The 27627-nt window shown below is 43.4% G+C and overlaps 1 protein-coding gene across 2 annotated transcripts in view; it reads right to left on the bottom strand.

Moving 5' to 3' along the window:
- The window catches only part of LOC142074857 (single-stranded DNA-binding protein 2-like), a 271522-nt gene that overhangs the window by 171698 nt on the left and 72197 nt on the right, over window positions 1-27627 (bottom strand). For both annotated transcript variants that reach the window (XM_075135771.1, XM_075135770.1), the window contains exons 2-4: window positions 21662-21734; window positions 7857-7918; window positions 6156-6240 (exon numbers count right to left, since the gene is read on the bottom strand). In XM_075135771.1, the coding sequence (XP_074991872.1) occupies window positions 6156-6240; window positions 7857-7918; window positions 21662-21734 (220 nt within the window). The remainder of the gene's footprint in view (window positions 1-6155; window positions 6241-7856; window positions 7919-21661; window positions 21735-27627) is intronic.

Below are 27627 nucleotides of genomic sequence, written 5' to 3'. Positions count from 1 at the left end.
CCTCTGGCAGAAAGCCCCAGGGGAGACTCGAGGTCGACCCTTAGGGTTCTGGAGTCGGGGATACAGAGGATCCGAGGCCCGCTACACTCCAACTGAGAAGGAGATATTGGCAGCATATGAAGGGGTTCGAGCTGCTTCGGAAGTGGTTGGTACTGAAGCACAGTTCCTCCTGGCACCCCGACTGCTGGTGCTGGGCTGGATGTTCAAAGGGAGGGTCCCCTCTACACACCATGCAACCGATGCTACGTGGAGTAAGTGGGTCGCACTGATCCCACAACGGGCCCGAATAGGAAACCCCAGTCGCCCAGGAATCTTGGAAGTGATCACGAACTGGCCAGAAGGCAAAGATTTTGGAATATCCCCAGAGGAGGAGGTGACGCGTGCTGAAGAGGCCCCACTGTATAACAAACTACCAGAAAACGAGAAGCAATATGCCCTGTTCACTGATGGGTCCTGTCGCCTTGTGGGAAAGCATCGGAGGTGGAAAGCTGCTGTATGGAGTCCTATACGCCAAGTTGCAGAAACTGCTGAAGGAGAAGGTGAGTCGAGCCAGTTTGCAGAGGTGAAAGCCATCCAGCTGGCCTTGGACATTGCTGAACTAGAAAAATGGCCAGTGCTTTATCTCTATACTGACTCATGGATGGTGGCAAATGCCCTGTGGGGGTGGTTGCAGCAGTGGAAGCAGAACAACTGGCAGCGCAGGGGTAAACCCATCTGGGCTGCCGCACTGTGGCAAGATATTGCTGCCCGAGTAGAGAACCTGGCTGTAAAAGTACGTCACGTAGATGCTCACGTACCCAAGAGTCGGGCCACTGAAGAACACCAAAACAACCAGCAGGTGGACCAGGCTGCTAAGATTGAAGTGGCTCAGGTGGATCTGGACTGGCAACATAAGGGTGAATTATTTATAGCTCGGTGGGCCCATGACGCCTCAGGCCATCAAGGAAGAGATGCAACATATAGATGGGCTCGAGACTGAGGGGTGGACTGACCATGGACGCTATTGCACAGGTTATCCATGAATGTGAAATGTGTGCTGCAATCAAGCAAGCCAAGCGAGTAAAGCCTCTTTGGTATGGGGGACAATGGTTGAAATACAAATATGGGGAGGCCTGGCAGACTGATTGTATCACACTCCCACAAACCCGACACGGTAAGCGCTATGTGCTCACCATGGTGGAAGCAACCACCGGATGGCTGGAAACATACCCTGTGCCCCATGCCACTGCCCGGAACACCATCCTGGGCCTTGAAAAGCAAGTCCTATGGCGACATGGCACCCCAGAAAGAATTGAGTCAGACAACGGGACTCATTTCCGAAACACCCTCATAGACACCTGGGCCAAAGAGCACGGCATTGAGTGGGTCTATCACATCCCCTACCATGCACCAGCCTCCGGGAAAATCGAACGATACAACGGACTGCTAAAGACTACGCTGAGAGCAATGGGTGGTGGGACATTGAAGCATTGGGACACACATTTAGCAAAGGCCACCCGGTTAGTCAACACCAGGGGATCTGTCACTCAAGCTGGCCCTGCCCAATCAAAACTCTTATGTACTGTAGATGGAGATAAAGTCCCCGTCGTGCACATAAGAAATATACTGGGGAAGACAGTCTGGGTTACTCCTGCCTCGGGCAAGGGAAAACCCATCTGTGGGATTGCTTTTGCTCAAGGACCTGGGTGCACTTGGTTGGTAATGCCAAAGGATGGGGAGGTCCGGTGTGTACCTCAAGGGGATTTGATTTTGGGTGAAAATAGCCAATGAACTGAATTGTATGATGTTAATTGTTATATGACATTTTATATCATTATTTCTATGGTTGCTATCAATGGTATAGCAGTAAAAATCACCCAGGTTAATGAAGAATGAACTAACTCCAGTGAAACCGAGCAAAGTGCAACGATGATAGAACCGAATGAGCGCAGCGATAATGGAATCAGAACTGGCTTCAGAATGCAACAGCCCAACACCACACACCATCTCTCCTGCCCTGAAAGACTGTTATGACAGATGGAGCCCAAAGTCATGGACTAAATGAACTCAGTGGACATTTTAGAGGGATGGCCTCTAGACTAAGGGAATGATATCTGTGTGTGTATATATCAAAAGACAAGAAAGGTGGTGGTGATTAATTGGAATGTATTGAAAAATTTGAGACCTGGGCATGACGTAAATGGTATAGAATAAGGGGTGGATACTGTCCTAGTTTCGGCTGGGATAGGGTTAAATTTCTTCCTAGTGCTGTGTTTTGGATTTAGTATGAGGAGAATGTTGATAACACACTGATGTTTTCAGTTGTTGCTAAGTACCCTCCTAGTCAAGGACATTCAGCTTACATGCTCTACCGACTGAGCTATCGGTCAGTGTGGGTGGTGAGCAATTGCATTGTGCATCACTCATTTTGTATATTCTATCATTATCATTATTATTATTATCCTTATTATTATTTTCCCTTCTTTTTCTGTTCTATTAAACTGTCTTTATCTCAATGCATGAGATTTTCTCACTCTTACCATTCCAATTCTCTCCCCGTCCCACTGAGGGGGGGAATGAGCGAGCGGCTGTGTGGTGCTTAGTTGCTGGCTGGGGTTAAACCACGACACCAGTGTCTGCTTTCTTCCGTTGTAAGACCAGCAAGTAGAGGCAATTTGGTCATTTAGCAATAAAATTCTCTAGATTGGTCATCACACTTGGTAGTATAGCTTCACAACTACAGGATTTTAAAGTTACTGGGTTGGTTGTTTTTTTTTGTGTGGAACAACTCTTTGTTAGCCAGATTGTCAAATATCTTCCTTCCACTGATGAAATTCTTTCTGTTTGGAAAGTATTCTCACTAAACATTTCTGGGAGGATATTGAAACTAGCAATTTTTTATGCCTTACTTCTTGAAAGAAAATATTTCCAGTAATTTCCAATTTGGAGTCTAAGCAAATTATCTGTAAAGTTGTAAAATATGTATGTTTGTGCAGTAGACTATCCCCTCAGCAGCTTGAGAGAGGACTTGAAGCTTAACAAACTTGTCATGCATAGACTGCAGCTTGTAGCTGGATGCGTGAGTTGAGGAGAAATTGCAGGCAAATGCTTATAGCTTTCCAGCAGGTTAGCCAGATGTGTGAAAATTCAGCAGACAGGTGTAATAGGGCTGGCAGCCATATGTTAGTTGGTAGGTCTGATCATATCAAATTGTGTGCAATTGACCTATGGGTGCAAACTGCAGTGATTTGAAGTTTTTTGTGCATGATGTTTTGCAGGATCAAGTTATGTGTGCCGAAAATTTCTGTACCTATACTATGTAGAGTATCTTTGGGTTTTTTTAATATTTTTTAATATAATTTTTTATTTTAAGGGAAATACCTTGAGTTTTTTCACTTTGGTCCCTTGTGCAGAACTTCTCTCCCAACATGAATAGCAAACTCAAAGCTGATGGTGTAATTCTTCCCAGGAATCAGCATAGTAGTTGCCCATTTTGGAAGGGAAACTTTGCAATTCAAATGGATCATGAGTTTAAAGAACTGTAGAGTCTACTCCTTTTTCAATCTCCAAGTACTTTGTTATTTCATTTCAAAATAATTTCACAACTTTTATAGGTTTCCTACATTTTTGGCTGCATGGGTGTAAATGGCAAGGTTTTTTGGAGGGCAGCCTGCAGGGGTAGCCACTGTGGGAGGAGGTCAGGGCTGCCCTGTGCCGGACACAGCCAGTTCCAGCTGGCTCCGCAACGGCCCCACTACAGGCTAAAGCTGAGCCCATCAGCCAAGTTTGTGGCAGCTCTGTGATAACATATTTAAGAAAGGGCAGAAAATGCTGAGGAGTAGGGAAGAATGGAGGGAACAACAAGGTCAGAGAAGTAAGAAATGCTCCATGGCAGAGCAGGCACACTCCCGATGGGACTGCAGCCCGTGGAGGACCCACACGGGAGCATAGGAAATGAGTATGAAGGAAGGAACAGCAGGAAGAACAGAGTGAGAAACAAGGAGTGGCAAAGAGAAACTTCCACGCACTGACCCCAATCTCCTGAGCTGCTCATTGTCTCACTGAAAGGACTGAGTGTAACCCATGGTGATAACATGGGGGGAGGAGAGGTGTCTGGAGTGAAGTTGAGCCTGGGAAAGGGGGAGGAAAGGTGCTTTCCCTAAGTGTTTAAATGTTTGTCTTTGTTTCCCAATACCCAAATCAGTAATTAAATGTTTAGGTTATGTTCATTGGCAATAAATTAAGTTAAATTCTCCAAGTCGAGTCTGTTTTGCCCGCAACAGTAACTGCTGAGTGATTTCCCAGTCTTTATTTCAACCCATGAGTTTTCTTGCACCTGTTCTTTCTGTCTCATTCCCCCCCACCTCCCGAAACAAAGAGGGGGTGAATGAGAAGCTGTGTGGGTGCTTGGCTGCTATTCAGGGCCAACCCACCACATTGGCTTTTGTTATACACACTATATTGTGAGTGCACAATGGCCCGCTGAAGTCAACTGTCATACTGTGGATTCTGATCTCCACAAATTTACTTCACTATAGTCATTCCTTACTGTCATCATCTATTCCTGTAAAACTATTCCTTCTTCAGTGGGGAATTAAACATTGCTCTAATAACAAGCATTCATAACAGCAAAGCTATTGCAATATTGTACTTTTTTCAACCACTGTATATTTAAAACAGAAAAGGTAAAAAAGATGGCAGAAATTTGTACTTGCAATGGTTACTTTGTTTTTAATTTGAGGAATATGCTTTACCAATTTGGTTGACCTTAACACCTCAGTGGATGGGAAACTTCCTCATATTTTTGTTCCCAACTTCTCCTCTCTCACACATTTTTTTCATTGATTATGACAAGTGAATAATCAATGCAGCATAGACACTACTGTGCAAAACTATCCAAGCTCCTCTACCAGTCAGCCTCAAAATCTAACCACCAAGGACAGGATATTAAAGTGTCACTAGTCTGTAAGTAAAATATGCTTAACAGTTCTAATTGTGTTAATGGTGCATTTGTAACATAGTCTTTGTTAACTACAAATAAGGCAAGATTACCATTAGTTCACATATTATAGGATGCTGAGCTGTCATCAGATTATGACAATTTGTGTCAGTATCTTGAAATTAAATAGACAGTGGAAAATGATCACTTAGTTGATTTGTCTAAATTTTTCCAAATTTCTGTTCATAAGGCATTGTGGTATGGCAGCCTACTTTTAATTTTATGTGTAGAAATATTTTTCTGCAATAATTAGAAAATATTTTTAAGACAGACCTAGAAAACACTCAAGGAAAGAGGTTTCAGAACTATATAATTGGGGGAGTGTTTATATTCCTTCTTTATATTATATGAATGGCCCAAAGGAATGATAAACCCAGTTCAGTCAGCCTCCTGAGGATTTCATCGGTAAAAAGGAAATCAACAGATGAAGAAGAGATGTCATAGTAAATGTATCCCAAATTCCATTCCAACTCTGGAATGCAGTTCCAGAGTGCTGGAGTTCTCCATTTATATTATGAGAATATAAAAAAAGGAATGGAAAACTGTTACAGTGTTGTTGTCATTGCTAGTTTCTAGAACTTTTTTTTGGCCCTTGCAGGCAAAACACCACCAAACTTATTGCTGTGCTTTGAACTGGAACTCAGTGGCATCGAAATCGGCATAATACTTTTGTCCCTTCCCCTTTTTCTTTTGCTCTAGTAGACTAGATGATTGATATTTAACTTGTTCTATGATGCATAAGTGTTTACTACTGTAACAAAAAATACTTATTTCAGGATACCAAAATATCTAAAGAATAATCACATGTTAAATCAGTATGGTCCTGCCAGAAGCCATGGGATCAATTCCATCTACTGAACTGTCTTTTCTTTAGCATTGATAGGGTATGGTTATTTGGACAGCACATATCTGTGCTTCTATTTGGCCCGGGTCTTTGCGACTGAGACCAGGCTGCTGTGTTCATGGGGGAGAGAGAGATGGACATCCTTCATTCTGTATTAATAGGACAGTACTTTGACTTGTGAGATAGATTCCAGGAGTTTCCCACGTGACACTATGAGAGTTACTTATATTTGATGGACTCCTGCATTTTTGAGTCACTGTCCTGCAGAAATATTTCTCTATCACATTCATACATACAATTAATAAAAACATGATAAAGATACATAAAACTTACATAGTCATGAAAGGCTTTTGCTTCACTTGAATGTTCACATGTTTCTCGTCTTTCTGGAGCTGCACAGTAGAGATCCCAAAATACACTGCAAGTTAAGAAGTAACAGATATGGTGAGAAAATCATTGTAATTCTCATAGATTTTATGGTGTACACACTTCACACATATATATGTATGAAATAGACATCACTTTCTAGCCAAGAGCTGAAAATACCTCTATGAAAGAATTCAGCTTTGTAAAACATCTATGAGGAATCAAGTCTTGTTATCTGATTCTCTGAAGCAAGCAGTGCTTGTATTTCTTTAAAACCACTGTAGTATAAACCAAGAAGCTAGTCTAATATACAAGCTTTCAGAGTATAAAGCAAATTAATAAAGCTCTGCATTTAACCTCATACCTCTGCAACTGCTGCAATTTACTACCACAAAGCACTGGAAGGCACAGATTCATGCAGTAATACTGTGATGTTGTGAAAAGGCAAGAAAATGAAGAGAAAACTGGGAGTTCTTCCAAGTTCCAATACTGTCCTTTAAACAAAAGTTCCTAGAGAAACAAATGTATGGATAAGAGTAGGAAATAGAAGGGTATGCTATCCTATAGTTCTTGGTTGATAAAGAATGAAAGAGTAAAAGGAAATTATGATACTCCAATAAGTCTTCCCCTGCCTCAAATGGAGTTATACATGAATTGATTCTAACACACTACAAGTATCTCTGAACTGTTAAGAAACAGTATATAAGATATTTCATTATGGCAGGAATGTTAGCCTCAAAGTTTCTAGAACGAAATTATCTATATGCTAGAACAATTAAAAGAATAAAATTTGTTAGTTTCATTTTGTTTCTTTATTGTTTTAGACTTAACCCTCTAACTTAGCCCAGCACCATAATTCAGAATTGTGGAAAATTTGACCACTCTGCTGCAGATGATCAAAATTAAGGATAATGCAGACATCAGAGATACAAGGAACAAGTTCTCCTTGTCAGGCTTCTGTCACTTAATTAAAAGCATCTTCCACACAGCTGTACAAATCACATGGGTTTTTATATTCAAGTGGGACTACTTTACAACTTATAGCTTTTTGCCTTGGGAATTTTATATATACATATATTTTCTCTAGAAAGCAATATATATAAGTAAGGAGCATCATGCATAAAAAATTGCAAGTCAGATCTGTGTCCTACCCATATTCTGAGCTGAAAGAAATTGCAAAAGCAGCTACTACAACTCCAAGCTCATGCTAACATACACTGCCCCTCAAAAATGCTGGTAGCTTGGGTTCAGCTAATGGCTTTCATATGCTATTCCCGTGACTAAAATGTGCACTAAAGACTGAGGAAGCTCACATCTATTTGCAGAGTCTCTGTATATATTTCTTTCAAATGTAGTTATTCAGGATATAGAGAATGATCTCTTAAACGCACAATTTAATAAAAGATGGTAAACAAAGAAATGCAGGCCATCTTCTTTCAAAGATGCTGCCTTATCAATCCGTTATTCAATATTTCTTTTCCTATATCTAATATCTATATACTCTCCTATATCTAATTTTCTGTTCTTTCAACACTTTACGAGAAAATAGTTCTTGATACTCATCTTCACATCCTTTTTACAGTGTTCACCTGAATTTCTTGCCTCCAGACACTGGAATTCACAATGAACATATTCTAAAAATCAGAGGAAAAGAAAATTGACACTTACCACCACCAGGAGTGCAAGAATCCTGGGGGCTCCCCTAGTGTGATGTTTTTTTCCCATCTTATCTAAAGAGAAACAGTAAAAACAGTCTGTACTCTTTTTGTGATCACTGTGACTAAAAAGCATTACATACTTTATTCAGGTAGTAAAAAAGGAAGAATAAAAGATTTTGTAGTTATGAAAGGCTTTATCATCATCAGTCTGGGTGGCCATATTACTTTATCACACTGTGGTGGGTTGACCTTGGCTAAGGGCCAAATGCCAACCAAGCAGCTCTGTCACTCCCCCTCCTCAGCAGGACAGGGGGAGAAAATAGGATGGGTTGAGATAAAGACAGAAGATCACTTACCAATTACCATCATGGGCAAAACAGATTCAACTTGGGGAAAATTAATTTAATTTATTGCCAATTAAAAAAGAGTAGGATGATGCGAAACAAAATAAAACCTTTTCCCCCACTCCCCCTTTTTCCCAGGCTCAACTTTGCTGCTTCATTCCCAACTCCGTCTACCTCCCCACCCCACCCCCCCATCGTCCCTGAGCCTTTGGGGGGTTACAGTCAGTACATAACAATTCCTCTCTGCCACTCCTTCCTCATCAAACTTTTCCCCTGCTCCAGCGTGGGTCCTTCCATGGGCTGGGGTCCTTCCATGGGCTGAAGTCCTTCAGGAAAAAATCTGCCGGAGTGTAGGTTCTCCATGGGCCACACTTTCCTTCAGGAAATATCCAACTGCTCTGATATGGGGTCCTCCACAGGCTGCAGTGTGGATATCTGCTCCACTGTGGTCTCTTCCACAGGTTGCAAGGGAATCTCCGCTCCCACGCCTGGAGCCCCTCCTTCCCCCCCTTCTTCTCTGACCTTGGTGTTTGTACAGTTGTTTCTCACTTTTTTTCTTCACTCCTCTACTCATCTGGCGTTCGTGTCCTTTCTTAAATATGTTTTCACAGGGGTGCCACCAACTTTGCTGATTGGCTCAGCTTTGGTCTGCAGTGAGGATGTTGTGGAGCCGGCTGGAACCAGCTGTGTCCAGCACAGGGCAGCCCCTGAACTCTTCTCACAGAGGCCACCCCTGCAGCCCCCACCACTGCTACCAAAACCTTGCCATGTACAACCAATACACACACTTATTAATTAAGCTGATGCCTCTTATTTTAGCAAAGCATGGTTTAGATTTATTTTTAAAAGATTTTTAATACGATTTTATTAAGGATATATTTTGTCTCTCTCCACCATTATTTAAGTTCAAAAATTCATAACAAAAAAGTGTTAAAAAACACCCCTAAAGTTATCTAAAAGATTTTCCAAGAATAATTCCTAAGAAAAACATACAAGATACAGGACTAACGTTACTGATTCAGCAGGTGGCAGTCTTCTCTCCACATCTGAAGTGAGCAAATGTTTTAGAATCCTCAAGAAGTACTTCACTGTTAGAGGTAACGTGACAAATCTGACTAACATCAGAGTAACAACAGAGTTATAACCCATTCTCTCACCATACAATGAAAATGTAAAACTAGTTTGGCTTGATTTGCCTGCACTGGCAAACTCTGTTGAATAGAGATATACTATCTATGCTTGCTTTCCTAGCTGAGAACTCTGGTTTATTTAACACTGTTTTCAAAGGAAATGCAGTTTAAGAATTCTTACCTTTGACTTCACACTTTTATTGTTGATCAACTAACACATTAGACAACATAAACACACTGTGAAAGCATTCTGGCTCTCTGCAATTCTTTAAAAGTGTTATCTCTTAACCATTACCACACAATCATTTTATTAATGACATAGTCATCAGCTTGTCCTTAACTACAAAACTAAAGAGTTTGAACTATAATAAAGCCAGTGTGATTGTTTAAGGAACTCTATCACAAATCACTTAAGATTCTGTAGAAATCCATACAACACTGTTAGGAAGGCCAGCTCATCTTAAAACAAGGTGGAAACCAGGTGTCGTGGTTTAACCCCAGCCAGCAACTAAACACCACACAGCCGCTTGCTCACCCCCCCACTCCGGTAGGATGGGGGAGAGAATCGGGAGGGCAAAAGTGGGAAAACTCGTGGGTTGAGGTAAAAACAGTTTAATAATGGAAATAAAACAAAGCAGAAGAGTAGCAATAATAATAATAACAACAACAATAATAGAATATACAAAGCAGGCGATGCACAATACAACTGCTCACCACCCACCCACCAATGCCCAGCCTGTCCCCAGAGCTGCGAATCCCCCTTCCCGGACGATGCCTCCTAGTTTATATACTGAGCATGAGGTCATATGATATGGAATACCCCATTGGCCAGTTGGGTTAGCTGTCCTGGCTATGCTCCCTCCCAGCTTCTCCTGCACCAGGCAGAGCATGGGAAGCTGAAAAGTCCTTGACTACTGTAAGCACTACTTAGCAACAACTAAAGCATCAATGTGCCAACATTCCTCTCGTACCAAACCCAAAGCACAGCACCACACCAGCTACTAGAAAGAAAATTAACTCTATCCCAGCTGAAACCAGGACACCAGGGCATTCTATATACTCCAAATTCCTCCAGTTACAACTACACATAGCATTATTTCCTGCAAAAATTGCTAAAAATAATTGTTTAAATACATACCATATTCTGCTCTAGAGACAGAAGTAATGGCAGATGAAAGGAGGATTATTTTAATGAAATGCTTGAACAGCTTTAATATGAAATGTATGTAAAGATATATATAAAGGTATATAAATGCTTAATATAAAAGGTAGACAGTGTTCATACTGCAAGAGGCACTGGTAAAGCTGGGATTTTTTCAGAAGAAAATAAAACTTTGATTCTCAGCTCCAACTTGATTTCCACACTGGATTCGACAGCCCAAGAGAGGCGAGGCTGCTGCAGCTCCACATCCCCAGGTCTAACCAGTAGCGAGGCTGAAGATGTATTCTCAGTAGGCATACGCACACAGAGCACACATATACACCACATATATACATATATACATATATACATATATACATATATACATGGCAGGCCACACAGATCACAGACAGACACTCAGAGCACACACATGAACACAGACAGCACCAACAGCCTCATCCTGCTCCCCTCTCTAGCTGAGCAGGATGGAGGTCCACTAGTGAGAATATCTATACATATGTATAACGTGGATCCCTCCAGCAGCTGGGCTCAGACACTCAGTCTGCCCAGTAGCTGCCCTTGGATCCCAGTCTCCCCTGTTGCTGGCACCTGGACATATGAGCTCCCTAGGCCACAGCCCCACTCCAGTTGCTGGAACTGATCGTCTCACACGCACATCTGGTTCCCCAGTAGCCAACCCCCAGTGGTCTCACCCTTAAGAGACACACACACACGCCTGGCTCCCAGGCCACTTCACCTACTTGCCAGCTAGTCCGGCTTGATCTTTGCTAGCGCTCACACACTCGCTTGCACACCCGCACTCACTCCAGTTGTTAGCACCACAGACATATGGGCCTCTGACCCCTGGTCCCACCCCAGTGGCTGACACTTGGTTTCACTCACTTCAGTCTTTCCAGTCACTGGCACCCAGGCCCTCCAACCTGCAGTCCCAGCCCATTTGCTGGCACCCAGACCCTCACTCACTCCAGTTGCTTGCACCACAGACACACAGGCTGCTATGACCCGAGGTCTTACTCCAGTTGCTGGCAGTGAAGTCCATTCACTCCGGTCTCTCCAATCACTGGCACCACAGCCACACAGGCCCTCTGACCCATGGTCTGACTCCAGTTGTTGGCACTCAGCCCCCAATACACACACACACACACACACACACAGAGCGTGTAGAGAATCCCTCACCCAGGAAAGAGTTAGAAAGTAATTTAATAAGAAGATAGGACAGACTGCACTGATCAGGTGCAGGGTATGACCAAACAAATGCACTGATCAGCACCTATTTACACGTAATCGGCCCTTTTATCCCCTTACCCCTCTATTTTCCCCACACTTGTTCCTCCCCAAATCACCTAAATCCCTCCCCTTTCTCACCTTTGGCTCCTCCCGTAAACATACCATAATAAATCCTGTGCAATCCTAAAATGCTCTTCCCCTGCATCCCATAATGTGTCCCATACCTCTAGGCAGCAACCCCTCTCAGTCCGAAAGGTGCTCTAGTGTTGACTCATCTTGATGGATGTCACATCTGGACAATGGGGCTAAGGGTCTCCTGGGAGAGGCCCAGACAGGATATCCATTCCTCCAAGTCCTTAATTTGGGTTCTTGCCTGCCCTGGGACCTCTGTGCTCCTCTGGGCTTGTGGAGATAGGCCTTTGATAAGGCCCATCACATAGTTGATAGCTCCTGTGATGGACCTGGGAGGAGCTGGGGCAGGGTATTATTATTTGGGCTTTCTCCCCCCTTGTCTTTCTGGGCTCCTTTGTGGGTGTGCAGACAAGCTTTTATCACAAAACCTAACAGTGTTCATACTGCAAGAGGCACTGGTAAAGCTGGGATTTTTCAAAAGAAAATAAAACTTTGATTCTCAGCTCCAACTTGATTTCTGCACCCAACTCTTAAGAAAGTTAAGCATATATATTTTCTGTCAATAGCTTGCAGGAGAGGAATATATAATTAGTACACCTAAAAAGTTTTCTTCACTCTCATATGAAGTTACCTAACGTAATTTTGATGTATTATGTAAATGGGCACAACTATTCAAAAATCATTCTGCTGTTTTAAGCAGATTATTTTAAGAGATATTATTTTAAGATATTATTTTAAGAGATAACCTAGAGGCACTATCATTTCTGTCAGCAAAGTCGGCAGAATGAGCCAACTGCATGGAGCTTCATACGCACACACACCCCCCACCATGTAACAACAGTTAAGATATAAAAAGGACTTTTAAAATGCGGAACTCTTGCCTAAACTCTGCCAGATAAAAATATTAATTAAAATGAAAAATATAAATAAAAACCAAAGCTACTAAAAAGGTATTTCACGCTCCTCAAATGCATGAGTGCTCCTCACATCCATTGGGAATGGCTTGGAAGGACTTGTGTTTATCACCAGGAATACACAGTACTTCTGGGATGTTTCAAAAGCAACATACTGAAGAAGAGATGCAATATATAGTCAAAACCAAAAATTGTTTCTGAAGTTGGAAAATCATTCAGTTAGAGTAAAAATTAAGTCTGTGTAGAAAGCCCTCACAATGTCTATGCAGTATTTGAGCTCTTCAAAGCAGGGCTTGATGAGGAAATTACCTGATTCACAGGTCTTACGCTGGTCCTTTTTATTGGGACACATTTCATCTTGATAAATGTATTCAAAGAAGGAGCCTGAAGGGAATATGGACGTTTGGGGGTTACCTGAGGGTTTTCTTTTCTTTGTTTTGTTTTTAAAAAAAATATGCATTCTGTTTCATCTGGTAGATGTCAGTCTTTCTAATCATAAAAAGAATCAATCTTAAAAGAATTAATCTTAAAAATAATTATAAAGAATTATTAATTAAAAAAATACCCATATTGTCAACTGTACCAATTAAGTTCATAACTGATGATCTATTAACCAGGAAATGCCTACCTTCCTGGTCCAGCCAAGCTAATGGAATTATTCCTTCAAGGCTGGAACCTAATTTCCAAGGATACTAAAGCATTAAAATATGTGGACTAAGGATCAACTCTTGAAGGAAAATGTAGCAGCTTGGACATCAAAGGAAAGATTCTGGAGCAGAGCAGCTTCTTCTGTTTCAAAAATTTGGGTACATCATCTGAATAGCCTTTTTTTAACCCTCATAAGAAAATGATGTGCTTTACATGAAATCTATTTGTGCTGGCTCCTTGCCATTTTGCCAATTGTACAATAACTACATATTTTGGGATGAAACAGCTGTTGAGTTCCTTCAATCAATTACTTCACACCATGTCTCTAGAAAGGAAGTAATTTGCAGACCAAGAGACTAGAGCTATAGTTAATAAATTAGAGGTCTCTGCAATCCAGAGATCCAGGAAAAGGCTAGTTGAACATGAGGTCCTACATTTTAGAGATGAAGGCAACAAAGCTTTGAAGGCTGTACTCAACAGGGACCACAAAGATGTGGAAACCACAGTGCATCTTGCAAGTGAGAAAGACCAGCAGAGAGCTTCTGGAACTTACTAATCTGTGAATCAGTTCTATGAAATCTAAACTAGACACAATGCATCACAAAAATGTAGAACTGCTTAAGACAACCATCTCTAAGTTATCTAATATCAGAGTGATTTCATGATATCCAGATTAAATTTTCTTTTCCTTAATTTTGTTCCATTATTCTTAGTCACTTTCCCTGCTCAGATTATATATGCTTACTTCTTTTATGCTCCAATAGTCAGTTTTAAAGCTACTCTGAACTATTTAATCTTTTTAAAAATCCACCCAAACTGTTCTGGCAGCTATGGACTGCCAGAGCTGAGAGGGCATTGAGCCCAGACAGCCATGCTCTTTCAGGAGTGACCAAAACAATATCAATTTCCTCCTATGCCACCTGGATATCTCCTAAAACTGAAGCATTCTCGCAACTAATTCACTGCAATAGGGCAGTTGCTTCTCAACAGGCATGAATCAGAAAAGTACAAAAATAGATGGAAAATCGTAACTTTCATATCATAAATTATTTGTCTAGAAGACTTTTTTTTTGGACTTCTCAACTGCTGTTCTCTCATTTTCATCCTGTATGCCAATAATAATTTTCTAACAACTACAGCTGACTCACATGGGGTAGAGAGGGGGAGTAGAGCTATTATTTTGTGGTTTACAGCCCACAAGTGCTGCTTTTGCCACTTGCCATTTAACTTGTGTCTTAGATTATTTCCTCCAAGTTGTATTAGTGTACGGTTTTCTCAATCTGAACCTCATTTTATGACTTTCAGTCCAAATATCAGTTTTTTTCCAGGTTTCTCTGTATTAGTGATAACTGTCTTTTGTTCCAACATACAACTATTTACAAACATTACCAGCATAGTCTTTGCCCCTCTGCATTGCTAATGAATGGGATGAACAAGCTCACAGCTCCGTGTGAAACCTAACAGACACCTCATACCAATCCAATACATTATTAATTATCTCTACCTCGTACTCATTGTCTTTTGGCTAGTCTCAGTCTGAATTTGAAAGCTGTGATATATTCTCAGATTGTATTAGTTCAGATCTGACATTTTCTCTATAGTCCAAGTTTTAATTAGTTTTAAGAGAAACATGTCAAGACACTATATTGAATATTTTCCTGAAATCCAAATGTCACAGAAGTTAAACTGTCAGCTATTCATTTTGCAAATATATCCTAAAATCAAAATGAGCAAAATGAATCCTGCACAGTGTATTATTTATGTGACAGCTGTTTTGTAAAAGCCAAGACTGTACTCTCCATTATTTTCTCTTTTTTCTCTTATTTTTACATTGCTTTACTAAAGAGAAAAAACAATTTTCAAAAACATACTTTACTATAAACATAAATTGATACTACCACAATTTTTACCCCTTTTACCTAGCTGTTATGTGAATTTTCCATGATATCTACCTAAAACAACCCTCCTGTTCTCTTCCTTCCCTCTCCCACCTCCAAAATATCATCACTAGCATATAATTCTATTATCTTTTGGAGGAGTGTGGTGGGTTAACCTTGGCTGGCTGCCAGACGCCTAACAAGCCGCTCTCTCACTTCCCCTCCTCAACAGGATGGGGGAGAAAATAAGATGAAAAAGCTCATGGGTCGAGATGAGGACAGGGAGATCACTTACCAATTACCGTCATGGGCAAAACAGACTCAACTTGGGGAAAATTAATTTAATTTATTGCCAATTAAAAATAGAGTGGGATGGTGAGAAACAAAGACAAAACTAAAACCACCTTCCCACCACCCCCTTCTTCCCAAGCTCAACTTGACCCCTGTGTTCCCGACTCTTCTACCTCTTCCACCCACCCCCTGAGTGGTGCACGGGGGTGGGGAAAGGGGGTTGGCATCAGTTCATAACACTTTGTCTCTGCTGCTCCTTCCTCTTCACACTTTTCCCCTGCTCCAGAGTGGGGTCCCTCCCACATGATACAGTCCTTCACAAGCTGCTCCAACATGGGTCTTTTCCACGGGATACAGTCCTTCAGGAAAACAGTACTCCAGCATGGACTCCTCTCCATGGGCCACAATTCCTGCCAGGAGCCTGCTCCAGCATGGGCTTTCCACAGGCTGCAACTCCCTTCATGGCATATCCACCTGCTGCAGCATGGGGTCCTCCACAGGCTCTGGCGTGGTACTCCATGGGCTGCAGGGGGACAACCTGCTTTTCTATGGTCTTCTCCATGGGCTTGTAGAGTTTTGGCTGGGATAGTTAAATTTCTTCATAGTAGCTTGCATGGAGCTATGTTTTGGATTTGTGCTGGAAACAGTATTGATAATAGAGGGATGTTTTTGTGATTGCTGAGCAGTGCTTACACACAGTCAAGGCCTTTTCTGCTTCTCACCCCACCCCACCAGCGAGTAGGCTGGGGGCGCACAAGAAGCTGGGAGGGGACACAGCTGGGACAGCTGACCCCAACCGACCAAAGGGATATTCCATACCATATGACGTCGTGCTCAGCATATAAAGCTGGGGGAAGAAGGAAGGAAGGGGGGGACGTTCAGAGTGCCAAGGAGAATCTCCATCCTTTATTGGATGCGAGGGGGAACATTGCCACCGAGGACAAGGATAAGGCTGAGGTACTTAACGCCTTCTTTGCCTCAGTCTTTAATAGCCAGAGCAATTATCCTCAGGCCACTCAGCCCCGAGCTGGAAGACAGGGACGGCGAGCAGGATAAACCCCCCATAATCCAAGAGGAAGCAGTTAATGACCTGCTATGCCACCTGGACGTTCACAAGTCTATGGGGCCGGATGGGATCCACCCGAGGGTACTGAGGGAGCTGGCGGAGGAGCTTGCCAAGCCACTCTCCATCATTTACCAGCAGTCCTGGTTAACTGGGGAGGTCCCAGACGACTGGAGGCTTGCCAATGTGACGCCCATCTACAAGAAGGGCCGGAAGGAGGATCCGGGGAACTACAGGCCAGTCAGCCTGACCTCGGTGCCGGGGAACATCATGGAGCGGTTCGTTTTGAGGGCGCTCACGAGCCATGTGCGGGACAACCAGGGGATCAGGCCCAGCCAGCACGGGTTCATGGAAGGCAGGTCCTGCTTGACCAACCTGATCTCCTTCTATGACCAGGTGACCCGCCTCGTGGATGAGGGAAAGGCTGTGGATGTGGTCTGCCTGGACTTCAGTAAAGCCTTTGACACTGTCTCCCACAGCATTCTCCTAGAGAAGCTGGCGGCTCACGGCCTAGTCAGGTACGCTCTTCGCTGGGTAAAAAACTGGCTGGACGGCTCAGGTCAGATGACCCGTTCAGGTCACATGTGTCGTTATCTCAACCCTTCGAGCCCCACGTTGGGCGCCAAAAAGGACTGTCATGGTTTAACCTGGCAGGCAGCCAAATACCACGCAGCCGCTCACTCACTCCCCCCACCCCCAGCGGGACAGGGAGAGAATCGGAAGGGTAAGAGTGAGAAAAACTCGTGGGTTGAGATAAAGACAGTTTAATAGAACAGAAAAGGGAAAATAATAATAATAAATAATGATAGAATATACAAAATGAGTGATGCACAATGCAATTGCTCACCACCCGCGCTGACCGATAACCAAGTAGCGATCGGTACTTCCTGGATCACGCCTACCATTCATATTCTGAGCATGACGTCACATGGTATGGAATACCCCGTTGGCCAGCTGGGCTGGCTGTCCTGATTATGTTCCCTCCCATCTTGTGTACCTAGCTCAGTCAGTAGGCACGGGAGCTGTCCCTGGACTAGCAGGGCACTTAGCAACAACTGAAAACATCAGTGTGTTATCAACATTCTCCTCATACTAAATCCAAAACACAGCACTAGGAAGAAATTTAACCCTATCCCAGCCAAAACCAGGACAACGGCCGAGCCCAGAGAGTTGTGGTGAACGGAGTTAAATCCAGTTGGCGGCCGGTCACGAGCGGTGTTCCCCAGGGCTCAGTACTGGGGCCGGTCCTGTTCAATATCTTCATCAATGATCTGGACGAGGGGATCGAGTGCTCCCTCAGTAAGTTTGCAGACGACACCAAGTTGGGCAGGAGTGTTGATCTGCTGGAGGGTAGGAAGGCTCTGCAGAGGGACCTGGACAGGCTGGATCGATGGGCCGAGGCCAACTGTATGAGGTTCAACAAGGCCAAGTGCCGGGTCCTGCACTTCGGCCACAACAACCCCAGGCAATGCTACAGGCTTGGGGAAGAGTGGCTGGAAAGCTGCCCAGAGGAAAAGGACCTGGGGGTGCTGGTTGACAGCCGGCTGAACATGAGCCGGCAGTGTGCTCAGGTGGCCAAGAAGGCCAACGGCATCCTGGCCTGTATCAGAAATAGTGTGGCCAGCAGGAGTAGGGAGGTGATCATGCCCCTGTACTCGGCACTGGTGAGGCCGCACCTCGAATACTGTGTTCAGTTTTGGGCCCCTCACTACAAGAAGGACATGGAGGTGCTGGTGCGTGTCCAGAGAAGGGCAACGAAGCTGGTGAAGGGCCTGGAGAAAGGAGGCTGAGGGGAGACCTTATCGCGCTCTACAACTACCTGAAAGGAGGTTGTAGCGAGGTGGGGGTTGGTCTCTTCTCCCAAGTAACTAGCGATAGGACGAGAGGAAACGGCCTCAAGTTGCGCCAAGGGAGGTTTAGATTGGACATTAGGGGAAATTTCTGTACTGAAAGAGTGGTCAGGCCTTGGAACAGGCTGCCCAGGGAAGTGGTTGAGCCACCATCCCTGGAAGTATTTAAAAGACATGTAGATGAGGCGCTTAGGGACATGGTTTAGTGGGCATGGTGGTGTTGAGTTGATGGTTGGACTCGATGATCTTAGAGGTCTTTTCCAACCTTAATGATTCTATGATTCTATGATTCTATGATGGCATTTGTCTTCCCAAGTAACCATTATGTGTGATGGAGCCTTGCTTTCCTGGAGATGGCTGAACACCTGCCTGCCCATGGGAAGTAGTGAATGAATTCCTTGTTTTGTTTTGCTTGCATGCACGGCTTTTGCTTTGCCTATTAAACTGTCTTTATCTCAACCCACGAGTTTTCTCACTTTTACCCTTCTGATTCTCTCCCCCATCCCATTGTAGGGGGAGTGAGCGAGCGGCTGTGTGGTGTTTGACTGCCTGCTGGCTTAAACCACAACAGTCTTTTTCGGCCCCCAACGTGGGGCTCGAAGGGTTGGAGATAACAACAGGTTTGATTGGAATGTGCTAGATCAAATTTATAGCTGTTATTGCTGTTTAGCTATTAATTGGCAGGCTCCTGTGCTTGCCATGGGGCTTGCTTGCTTCATTGTATTTTAGAGCCTAGTGCTCGTTAGTGGCTGCTTTTTGCTTTCGCTGCTTGCTGTACTGCTGCACTGCTTATCGTCTGACTCTGCTGTGCCTGGGAACATTTTGATAACAGCAATGGCGATGCGCCTGGGCTGGCAGATGGCCAGGGCATCGCTGCTGTTTCTGTGCTGCTGTACTGGACAGGCTGGAACTCCAGTGTGAACTCGAGTCGAAGGGACTGTGACCTGTGGATGAGTCCATGCGGGAGCAGGACACCCCGAGGCGTCTGTGGCCGTGGATAAGCCCACGCCAGAGCAGGTACATCTCGAAGCGTCTGTGGCCGTGGTTATGTCCATGCCGCAGCAGGTATACCTCTGAAGGGATTGTGGCCTAAGGATAAGTCCACGCTGGAGAAGGTACACCTCGAAGCATCTGTGGCTGTGGATAAGTCCATGCTGCAGCAGGTACACCTTGAAGCATCAGTGGCTGTGCATGAGGTCATGCTGGAGCACCTCAAAGCATGTGGCCGTGGATAAGTCCACGACAGAGCAGGTACAGCCCTGGAGGGACTGCAGCCATGGGCAAGGTCATGTTGGAGCAGGTTTACTTCTGAAGGGACTGTGGCTGTGGGTAAGGCCACGCTGGAGCCGATGCACCTCAAAGCAACTGTGGCTGTGGATAAGTCTGTGCCGCAGCAGGTATACCCCTGGAGAGACTGTGGCTCATAGTTAAGGCTCCACTTGGAGTAGGTACACCCCTAAGAGACTGCAGTCTGTGGATAAGTCCAAGCCGGAGCAGGGGCAAGGGGAGGAGTTCATTGCAATGTTAAACCCTATGGTCTGGTCCAAAGGGGCCAGGGGTGGAGATTGTAATGGAAATACCTTTAAATTGTTGTAACCTGGGACTTGAGTTGCATGTTATAGGAATTACTATAGCAGGAACCACCTGAACCAATGGAGGACAAGCCTTACAAGAAGCAGCGCAAGTGCAGCAGTGACCCAACCTAAGCTGGCTTTGGTGCCTAATAACTCCACGCAACACACCACCTCTCCTGTCCTGAGTGACCACCATAACAGATGGAGCCCAAAGTCAAGGACTAAATGAACTCAATGGACATTTTGTGGACATTTATGGATATTTTACAGACATTTCACAGGGGTGATCCATAGACTAAGGGAATGATATCTGTGTATTATATCAAAGGATGGGAAGGGGGGTGGTGGGTAATGAGAATTTATTGCATAGTGTGGGACCTGAGCATGACGTAAATGGTGTGGAATAAGGGGTGGATACTGTCCTGTTTTCGGCTGGGATAGAATTAATTTTCTTCCTAGTTTTTGGTATAGTGCTGTGTTTTGGATTTAGTATGAGAAGAATGTTGATAACACACCGATGTTTTAGTTGTTGCTAAGTAGTGCTTACAGAGAGTCAAGGACTTTTCAGCTTCCCATGCTCTTCCAGGTGCACAAGAAGCTGGGAGGGGGCACAGCCAGGACAGCTAACCCAACTGACCAATGGGGTATTCCATAGTATATGACGTCATGCTCAGTATATAAAGCTGGGGGAAGAAGAAGGAAGGGGGGACGTTCGGAGTGATAGCGTTTGTCTTCCCAAGTAACCGTTACGCGTGATGGAGCCCTGCTTTCCTGGAGATGGCTGAACACCTGCCTGCCCATGGGAAGTAGTGAATGAATTCCTTGTTTTGCTTTGCTTGCGTGCACGGCTTTTGCTTTCCCTATTAAACTGTCTTTATCTCAGCCCACAAGTTTTCTCACTTTTACCCTTCCGATTCTCTCCCCCATCCCATTTTGGGGGGAGTGAGCGAGCATCTGTGTGGTGTTTGGCTGCCTGCTGGCTTAAACCACAACAGGTACACAGGTGGTTTTGCAAAAGACTATGAAAAATACTAACTATTGTGCAATAATAAAAATTCTACTAGCGGTTAAGAAGTGTTTAAGAAACAGGACCTAAATGGTTATAGTCATAATTGATTCACCCGATGAAAAGTGAAGTGGTTAGAAGCATGGTAAGACTATATATGGAGATTAGCAATGCTTAAGAGAATGAGAACTGCAAGTATATGACAGTAGGATGTAAAATACTTGACTGCTGTGTATTTGGGATGGCTCCATTATTCACAATTGGGCGTATCAACAATAAGTTAGAAGATCATCAAAAAGGAGCACCATCGATGCATTCTCTAACATGCATATTTATTAGAGAAAATAGGGGAATCTTTCTCAGTGTAGTAGCAAATCAGAGAACAGGGGGTAACAAATCATAGAAAAAGTAATTATACTAAGGCATGTAAAATGACATACATAGCAAACTGGCTTTTGCAGGATCAGAAATCTATGCTGATCAATGTAAACTGATACTCAAGGTTGTCACTGCTTTTCATTTTAAACCGACATATTTATTTCACTTGCACATGCTTGAAAGTTATGGAAGAAAAAAACAAAGATGGGGAAAACATACCTCTGATAAAAATGTCTGGGCTGATTTCTGTGCTCCTACATGGAGCAGATATTCATATACGTACAGTGCTAATCTGAAAAATAAACAAGACAATATTTAGTATTGTGCATTTGTTTGTTCCTCTTTTTAGAAACAAAGGATTTCAGAAATCAGTGTTGCACACTGTTTCCTTTCAGAAACTATTATGCACACCAAGCATGTCAAATCTATTATCTGTACTGAACTTTTAAAACTAGAACATGTAGGTCAATCTGAACAGAGGTGTTTAAATAGTAGTTAATTAAATATTATTAAAAAGCAAATTACTTGATGTCAATATTTTAATGATATTTGGACAGGTGCCCAGTTAGCTAACAACTGACCTACTGCTGCCTATTTGCCCACTATAGCATGCTTATTGTAAATATAATATATTCATACAGAAACCCTGATTATCTTTCCAAATCAAAATTTTTACATGTAGAATGTGTCAAGCTGTGAGCACATGTGAACAATAGTCTATGTTTATTGAAAGAACATGCAAACTTCAAGCTGCATCAGGAAAAGTAATTACAGAATTCACAACACTACTGTAGTACAACCACATCTCTTAAGCAGAGTGTAAACATATTTTTAGATTTATTCAGACATGCATCTTTGAGTTCTGATGACAACACAGCTACAAATTATTGTCACAGTTCCAGAAGAAGCTTCACAAAAAGTGATCTTCAGCAGGCAGGCACATCTCCAAATAAATCAATAGAGCTGGCACAAGGATCTTATTGCAAAAATGGGACTCACACCCTGAATGGATATCCACTAGAACTTGGGCTGAGAATGCCTTTTAAAAAAAACCAAGAACAGGTGAGCAGTAAGAAACAACTTCTATTAATATAGGCTAGATCTGAGTTAGAAAACTAAACATGTAGCACTTCCTATTCTGCAACTGATTCTCTAGAGATGTTCCTGTCTGCATTTTTCAAGTCTTTCAAAATGAAATCTCATTTATTGAGATTTTCATCTGTTTAAAATAATGATTTAATAATAATGCTTAGAAATTGTCTATAAAACATTTCAGTCCAAGAAAGAAAAGAAAGTCACGTTGCACTTTTTAAAAAACTGCTAGCCGTACTGTTTTTAAGAAGCAAAATCTATGAGTGCACTTTGTGATATACTGCTATTTAATATTTAAGCATATGATTGGTTTTAGTTTGAACCTTGAAAGGGACCATACCCACTTTTTAATTCTAGTATTTTACAAAACAGTTGTCTATTAGTTTGTATGAAGCCATATGAATAAATACAAAGAGTGTGATAAGGAGAAAGCAGAGTTATTCTAATGGAGCATGGTACCATTCATAGCTCAAATGCCTAACAGCTCAGAGATGATACAGTGATATGCTTTTTCTAATTACTGTGAAGAGAGAGAGGATCACTTATTCTAGCCTCTCATCTCAAAAGCACAACTGGATCTTTCAAAAAAAAAGAAAAGTCAAATCTTGTTGACTTAATATTTTCCAGTTGAACTATGATTCAATTTTTAAGCAATAAATGGTTATAGACAAAATCTAAGATCAGAAAGATGTAAAAGACAGAGGAAGAACTCTATATAATAACCAAGATGACTTATATACCTAGTAACACTTTAAAATATTTCATTTGTTTTCCAAGATGCACATTTTTTTTGTTCTTCTCAAAACATGAAGCCTGCAGTGCAGATACCAGAACCAGGTGTTTATTGCAGATACACCACCTTCATAAGTCTGCCATCTATTAAAAGCTTTAGTGAATACTGTGCTATGATACCCAAATCGACAGCACAATACTTTAATATCATAAAAGATTTCTAAGTATCATCTAAGGACTCCTGGAATCTATCTGCAAAACACAGCACATGCCAGCAATGTTCCAGTATAACTGAATATCACTACCCTCTATGCATCTTAGTTGGTCAGCATCTAAAAAAACCCAAGATTTTTTTAACACAACAAAAAAGACAACCCTAGAGGTTTGATATAAGCATATGGAATGTGCTAATTAAGTTGTAATTAAAATTATAAAGTCTCCTACACTTTGACATACATTATTACATACTGGTCTAAATACACTAACTATGAAATGAAATGCTGAAACAACTTTGTTTTTTAAGCAGAGGGTGGGAGGAGACAGATTTCAGGAAAAGATAAAATATGTCACATTTTAGCCTTCCAAGATTATTCAACTGTGATAAATTAAGAGTGGGACCACACTAGCAAATGAACTGCATAACTCCTCTGACAGGAAAGCCAGGACCACCTTCCACAAACAGATGTGAGACAGAAGGCAAAGCATAAGCTAATCGGATTGGTTCATTTTAAATCTAAATTGTTTGCCCATCCTAGCTATTATTCTGACAGGAAGTCTTTACAGAAGTTAACAACATTATAGTTCCATTCAGAAATAAATGCATTTGCCACAGAGATCAAAAAAAAGATACTAATATTTTACTGCATTAGTCAGAGCAAAATGATCGATGAAAACTGATGCTCTGAGGAAAGATAGCAAAGAAATCAAAAAAGATTCAACACAGCGTAACAAGTAGGATTAATGGATATAGTGACTTTAACTATGACATAAGAAGGACTAGAACAAGATAAAAATGGCCACAGTCCAAGTATGTAAAATTAGAATAGAATAGCACAGAATGGAATAGAATAGTTCAGTTGGAAGGGACCTACAACGATCATCTAGTCCAACTGCCTGACCAATTCACAGCTGACTAAGTTAAAGCATGTTGTTAAGGGCATTGTCCAAATGCCTCTTAAACACTGACAGGCTTGGGGCATCGACCACATTTCAGCTGGTCCCTTACAATTTCAGTGTCCACAAATGGAAAATCACTGTTCCCGCAGTCGTGGTCATCCGACTCGGGGGACCAGGCAGTCCAAGGTCTATCAGTATTTGTCTTGGTTTCGGCTGGGATAGAGTTAAAATTTCTTCCTAGTGCTGTGTTTTGGATTTAGTATGAGAAGAATGTTGATAACACACTGATGTTTTCAGTTGTTGCTAAGTATCTTGTCAAGGACAACTACCCTCCAGGAAGCTACCAAGCTACTACCCCCCAAGACTGGGAGGAGGGAACACAGCCAGAACAGGTAGCCCAGCTGGCCAACGGGGTATTCCATACCATGTGACGTCATGCTCAGTATATGAATGGTAGGTGTGATCCAGGAAGTAGCGATCGCTACTTGGTTATCGGTCAGCACGGGTGGTGAGCAATTGCATTGTGCATCACTCATTTTATATATATTAATTATTATGATTATTTTCTCTTTTCTGTTCTATTAAACTATCTTTATCTCAACCCACGAGTTTGTTTCCTCACTCTCACCCTTCCGATTCTCTCCCCGCCCCTCTGGGGGTGGGGGGAGTGAGCGAGTGGCTGCGTGGTATTTGGCTGCCTGCCAGATTAAACCACGACAGTTCTTTTTGGCGCCCAACGTGGGGCACGAAGGGTTGAGATAACGATAGATCTGACCAAAGCGTGTTAAGGCAAAATTGTTATAAGCATTCATTATATTGATTGGTCACAATGTTGATTTATTGGCTTTCAAAGTGGTGGGGCTGGCTCTCAATGTTGCAATATGTAATACCTTGCTTGCAGTATATGTTCCCGGTTGTGCTGTTTATTGCTATTCAGAAGTGGGCCAAGATTATCATTTTGCTGCTGTTTTATGATGTGATAAAATCGTTGGTTGTAAGTCTAATCTGGTACCTGTACTCAGCACTGCCGTCACCTCTGTACCTCGGGAACCACCTCTTAGAAACTATTAGTAATTACACTTTTTTCCCCTCGGAGAATGAATCTAATGGGGAGACAGGATGGGACACTTTCTCCCACTTGTTCATCTTCCCTTCCATAACTTCAGAAAGTCCTTTTCTTCTGTCCTCTTCATAAATACGTCCACAATATTCCCTGAGAATTTCGAATATCCCTGGGATGTTCAAACAAGCATGATCATATTGCTATGTCTCCTGAATGTGGTTCAGGTCTTGTTTAGGGTTAAACAACTATTTAGGAATATTGTCCAGAGATCAACCCCGGCAACAGAAACAGTGGCTACGCAAACCCCCATGACAGGCACTGCAGGTACTTCAACCCCCACGACAACCACTGTGGCTACTTCAACCCCCATGACAGTCACTGTAGCTACTCAAACCCCGGCAACAGTCACCACAGTTACTCCAACCCCTGCAACAGGCACTGTGGCTACTCAAACCCCGGCAACAGTCACCACAGTTACTCCAACCCCTACAACAGGCACTGTGGCTACTCAAACCCCGGCAACAGTCACCACCACAGTTACTCCAACCCCTGCAACAGGCACTGTGGCTACTCAAACCCCAACAACAGACACTGCTGGTACTCCAACCCACGTCACAGGCACTACAGCCACTCAAACCCCGGCAACAGTCACTACAGTTATTCCAACCCCCACGACAGGCACTGCAGCTACCCAAACCCCAGCAACAGGCACTGCGGCTGAACCAGAGAACCAACCCTTGCTGGTATCCGTCACCCCTGTACAGAAGAAGAAATCTTGGAAGCGGAGGTCAGGTCGTTTAGAAAGGGATGATGGAAAAGCAGGGCCATGACGAGGAGGGGAGGAGGAAGAGGAAGAACTCATAAACGAGACAGAAACCACCCGATCCCTATCCCTGAGTGAGCTGCGAGATATGTGGAAAGATTTCAGCCGACGTCCAGGCGAGCATATTGTTACCTGGCTGCTCTGATGCTGGGATAATGGGGCCAGTAGCCTGGAATTCGAGGGGAAGGAAGCCAAACAGCTGGGATCCCTTGCTAGGGAAGGGGGCATTGACAAAGCAATGGGAAAAGGGACACAGGTCCTCAGCCTCTGGAGGCGACTGCTGTCAGGTGTGAAGGAAAGGTATCCCTTCAAGGAAGATGTTATATATCGCCCAGGCAAGTCGACCACCATGGAGAGATATCCAGTACCTGAGAGAATTAGCCATGCTGGAGGTGGTTTATAGTGACCTGGACAACGACCAAATGCCCAAAGATCCAGATGAAGTCCAGTGCACGTGACCCATGTGGAGGAAGTTGGTACGGAGCGCACCAGCGTCGTACGCCAGTTCATTGGCAACATTTTCCTGGGCAGAGGAAGAAGCACGAACGGTGGATGTCGTGGTTAGCCGACTCCGGGATTTCGAAGAAACTGTCTCCTCCTCCCTTATCTCGGCTGTGGAGAAACTGTCCCAGAAGGTCCAGCAACTCGAAGAGGATATGTCCTATTCTCCACCTGTACAGACCAGTATCTCATCCATTAGGAGTCAGCGTCCTATTGCTCAAGAGAGAGGATATAGAAAGTACACACCACGGGGTACCCTGTGGTTTTACCTACGTGACCACGGAGAGGACATGAGGCAGTGGGATGGAAAACCTACCTTGACCCTAGAGGCACGGGTACGTGAGTTGCAAGGCAAAACAATCACACAAGGGGGTTCTTCCAGGAAAAATGCTGCTCCACTTTTCAGGACGGTCCAGTTTCCAGTGAACAGTTCCCCAGACAGAGTAGAAGGGCTGATCTTACTTTGGATTGTAATGAAGAAATTCTTCACTCATGTTTGCAAGAAGTGAGAAACAGATATTATGACCAGGACTAGAGGGGCCCTGCCTCCGGCCAGGTGGAGGAAAGGGACAACCGGGTTTACTGGACTGTGTGGATTCGATGGCCTGGCACATCAGACCCACAGGAGTATAAGGCTCTCGTAGACACCGGTGCACAGTGTACCCTGATGCCATCAAGCTCTAAAGGGGCAGAACCCATTTGTATTTCTGGAGTGACAGGGGGATCCCAAGAGTTAACTGTATTGGAGGCCGAAGGGAGCCTAACCGGGCATGAGTGGCAGAAGCACCCCATTGTGACTGGCCCAGAGGCTCCGTGCATCCTTGGCATAGACTACCTCAGGAGAGGGTATTTCCAGGA

The sequence above is a fragment of the Calonectris borealis genome, chromosome W (genome assembly GCF_964195595.1).
Source record: "Calonectris borealis chromosome W, bCalBor7.hap1.2, whole genome shotgun sequence".
In the NCBI taxonomy this organism is placed as follows: Eukaryota; Metazoa; Chordata; class Aves; order Procellariiformes; family Procellariidae; genus Calonectris; species Calonectris borealis.
The sequence above is the reverse complement of the archived record's forward strand: the minus strand, read 5'-3'. Positions and strand labels throughout refer to the sequence as shown.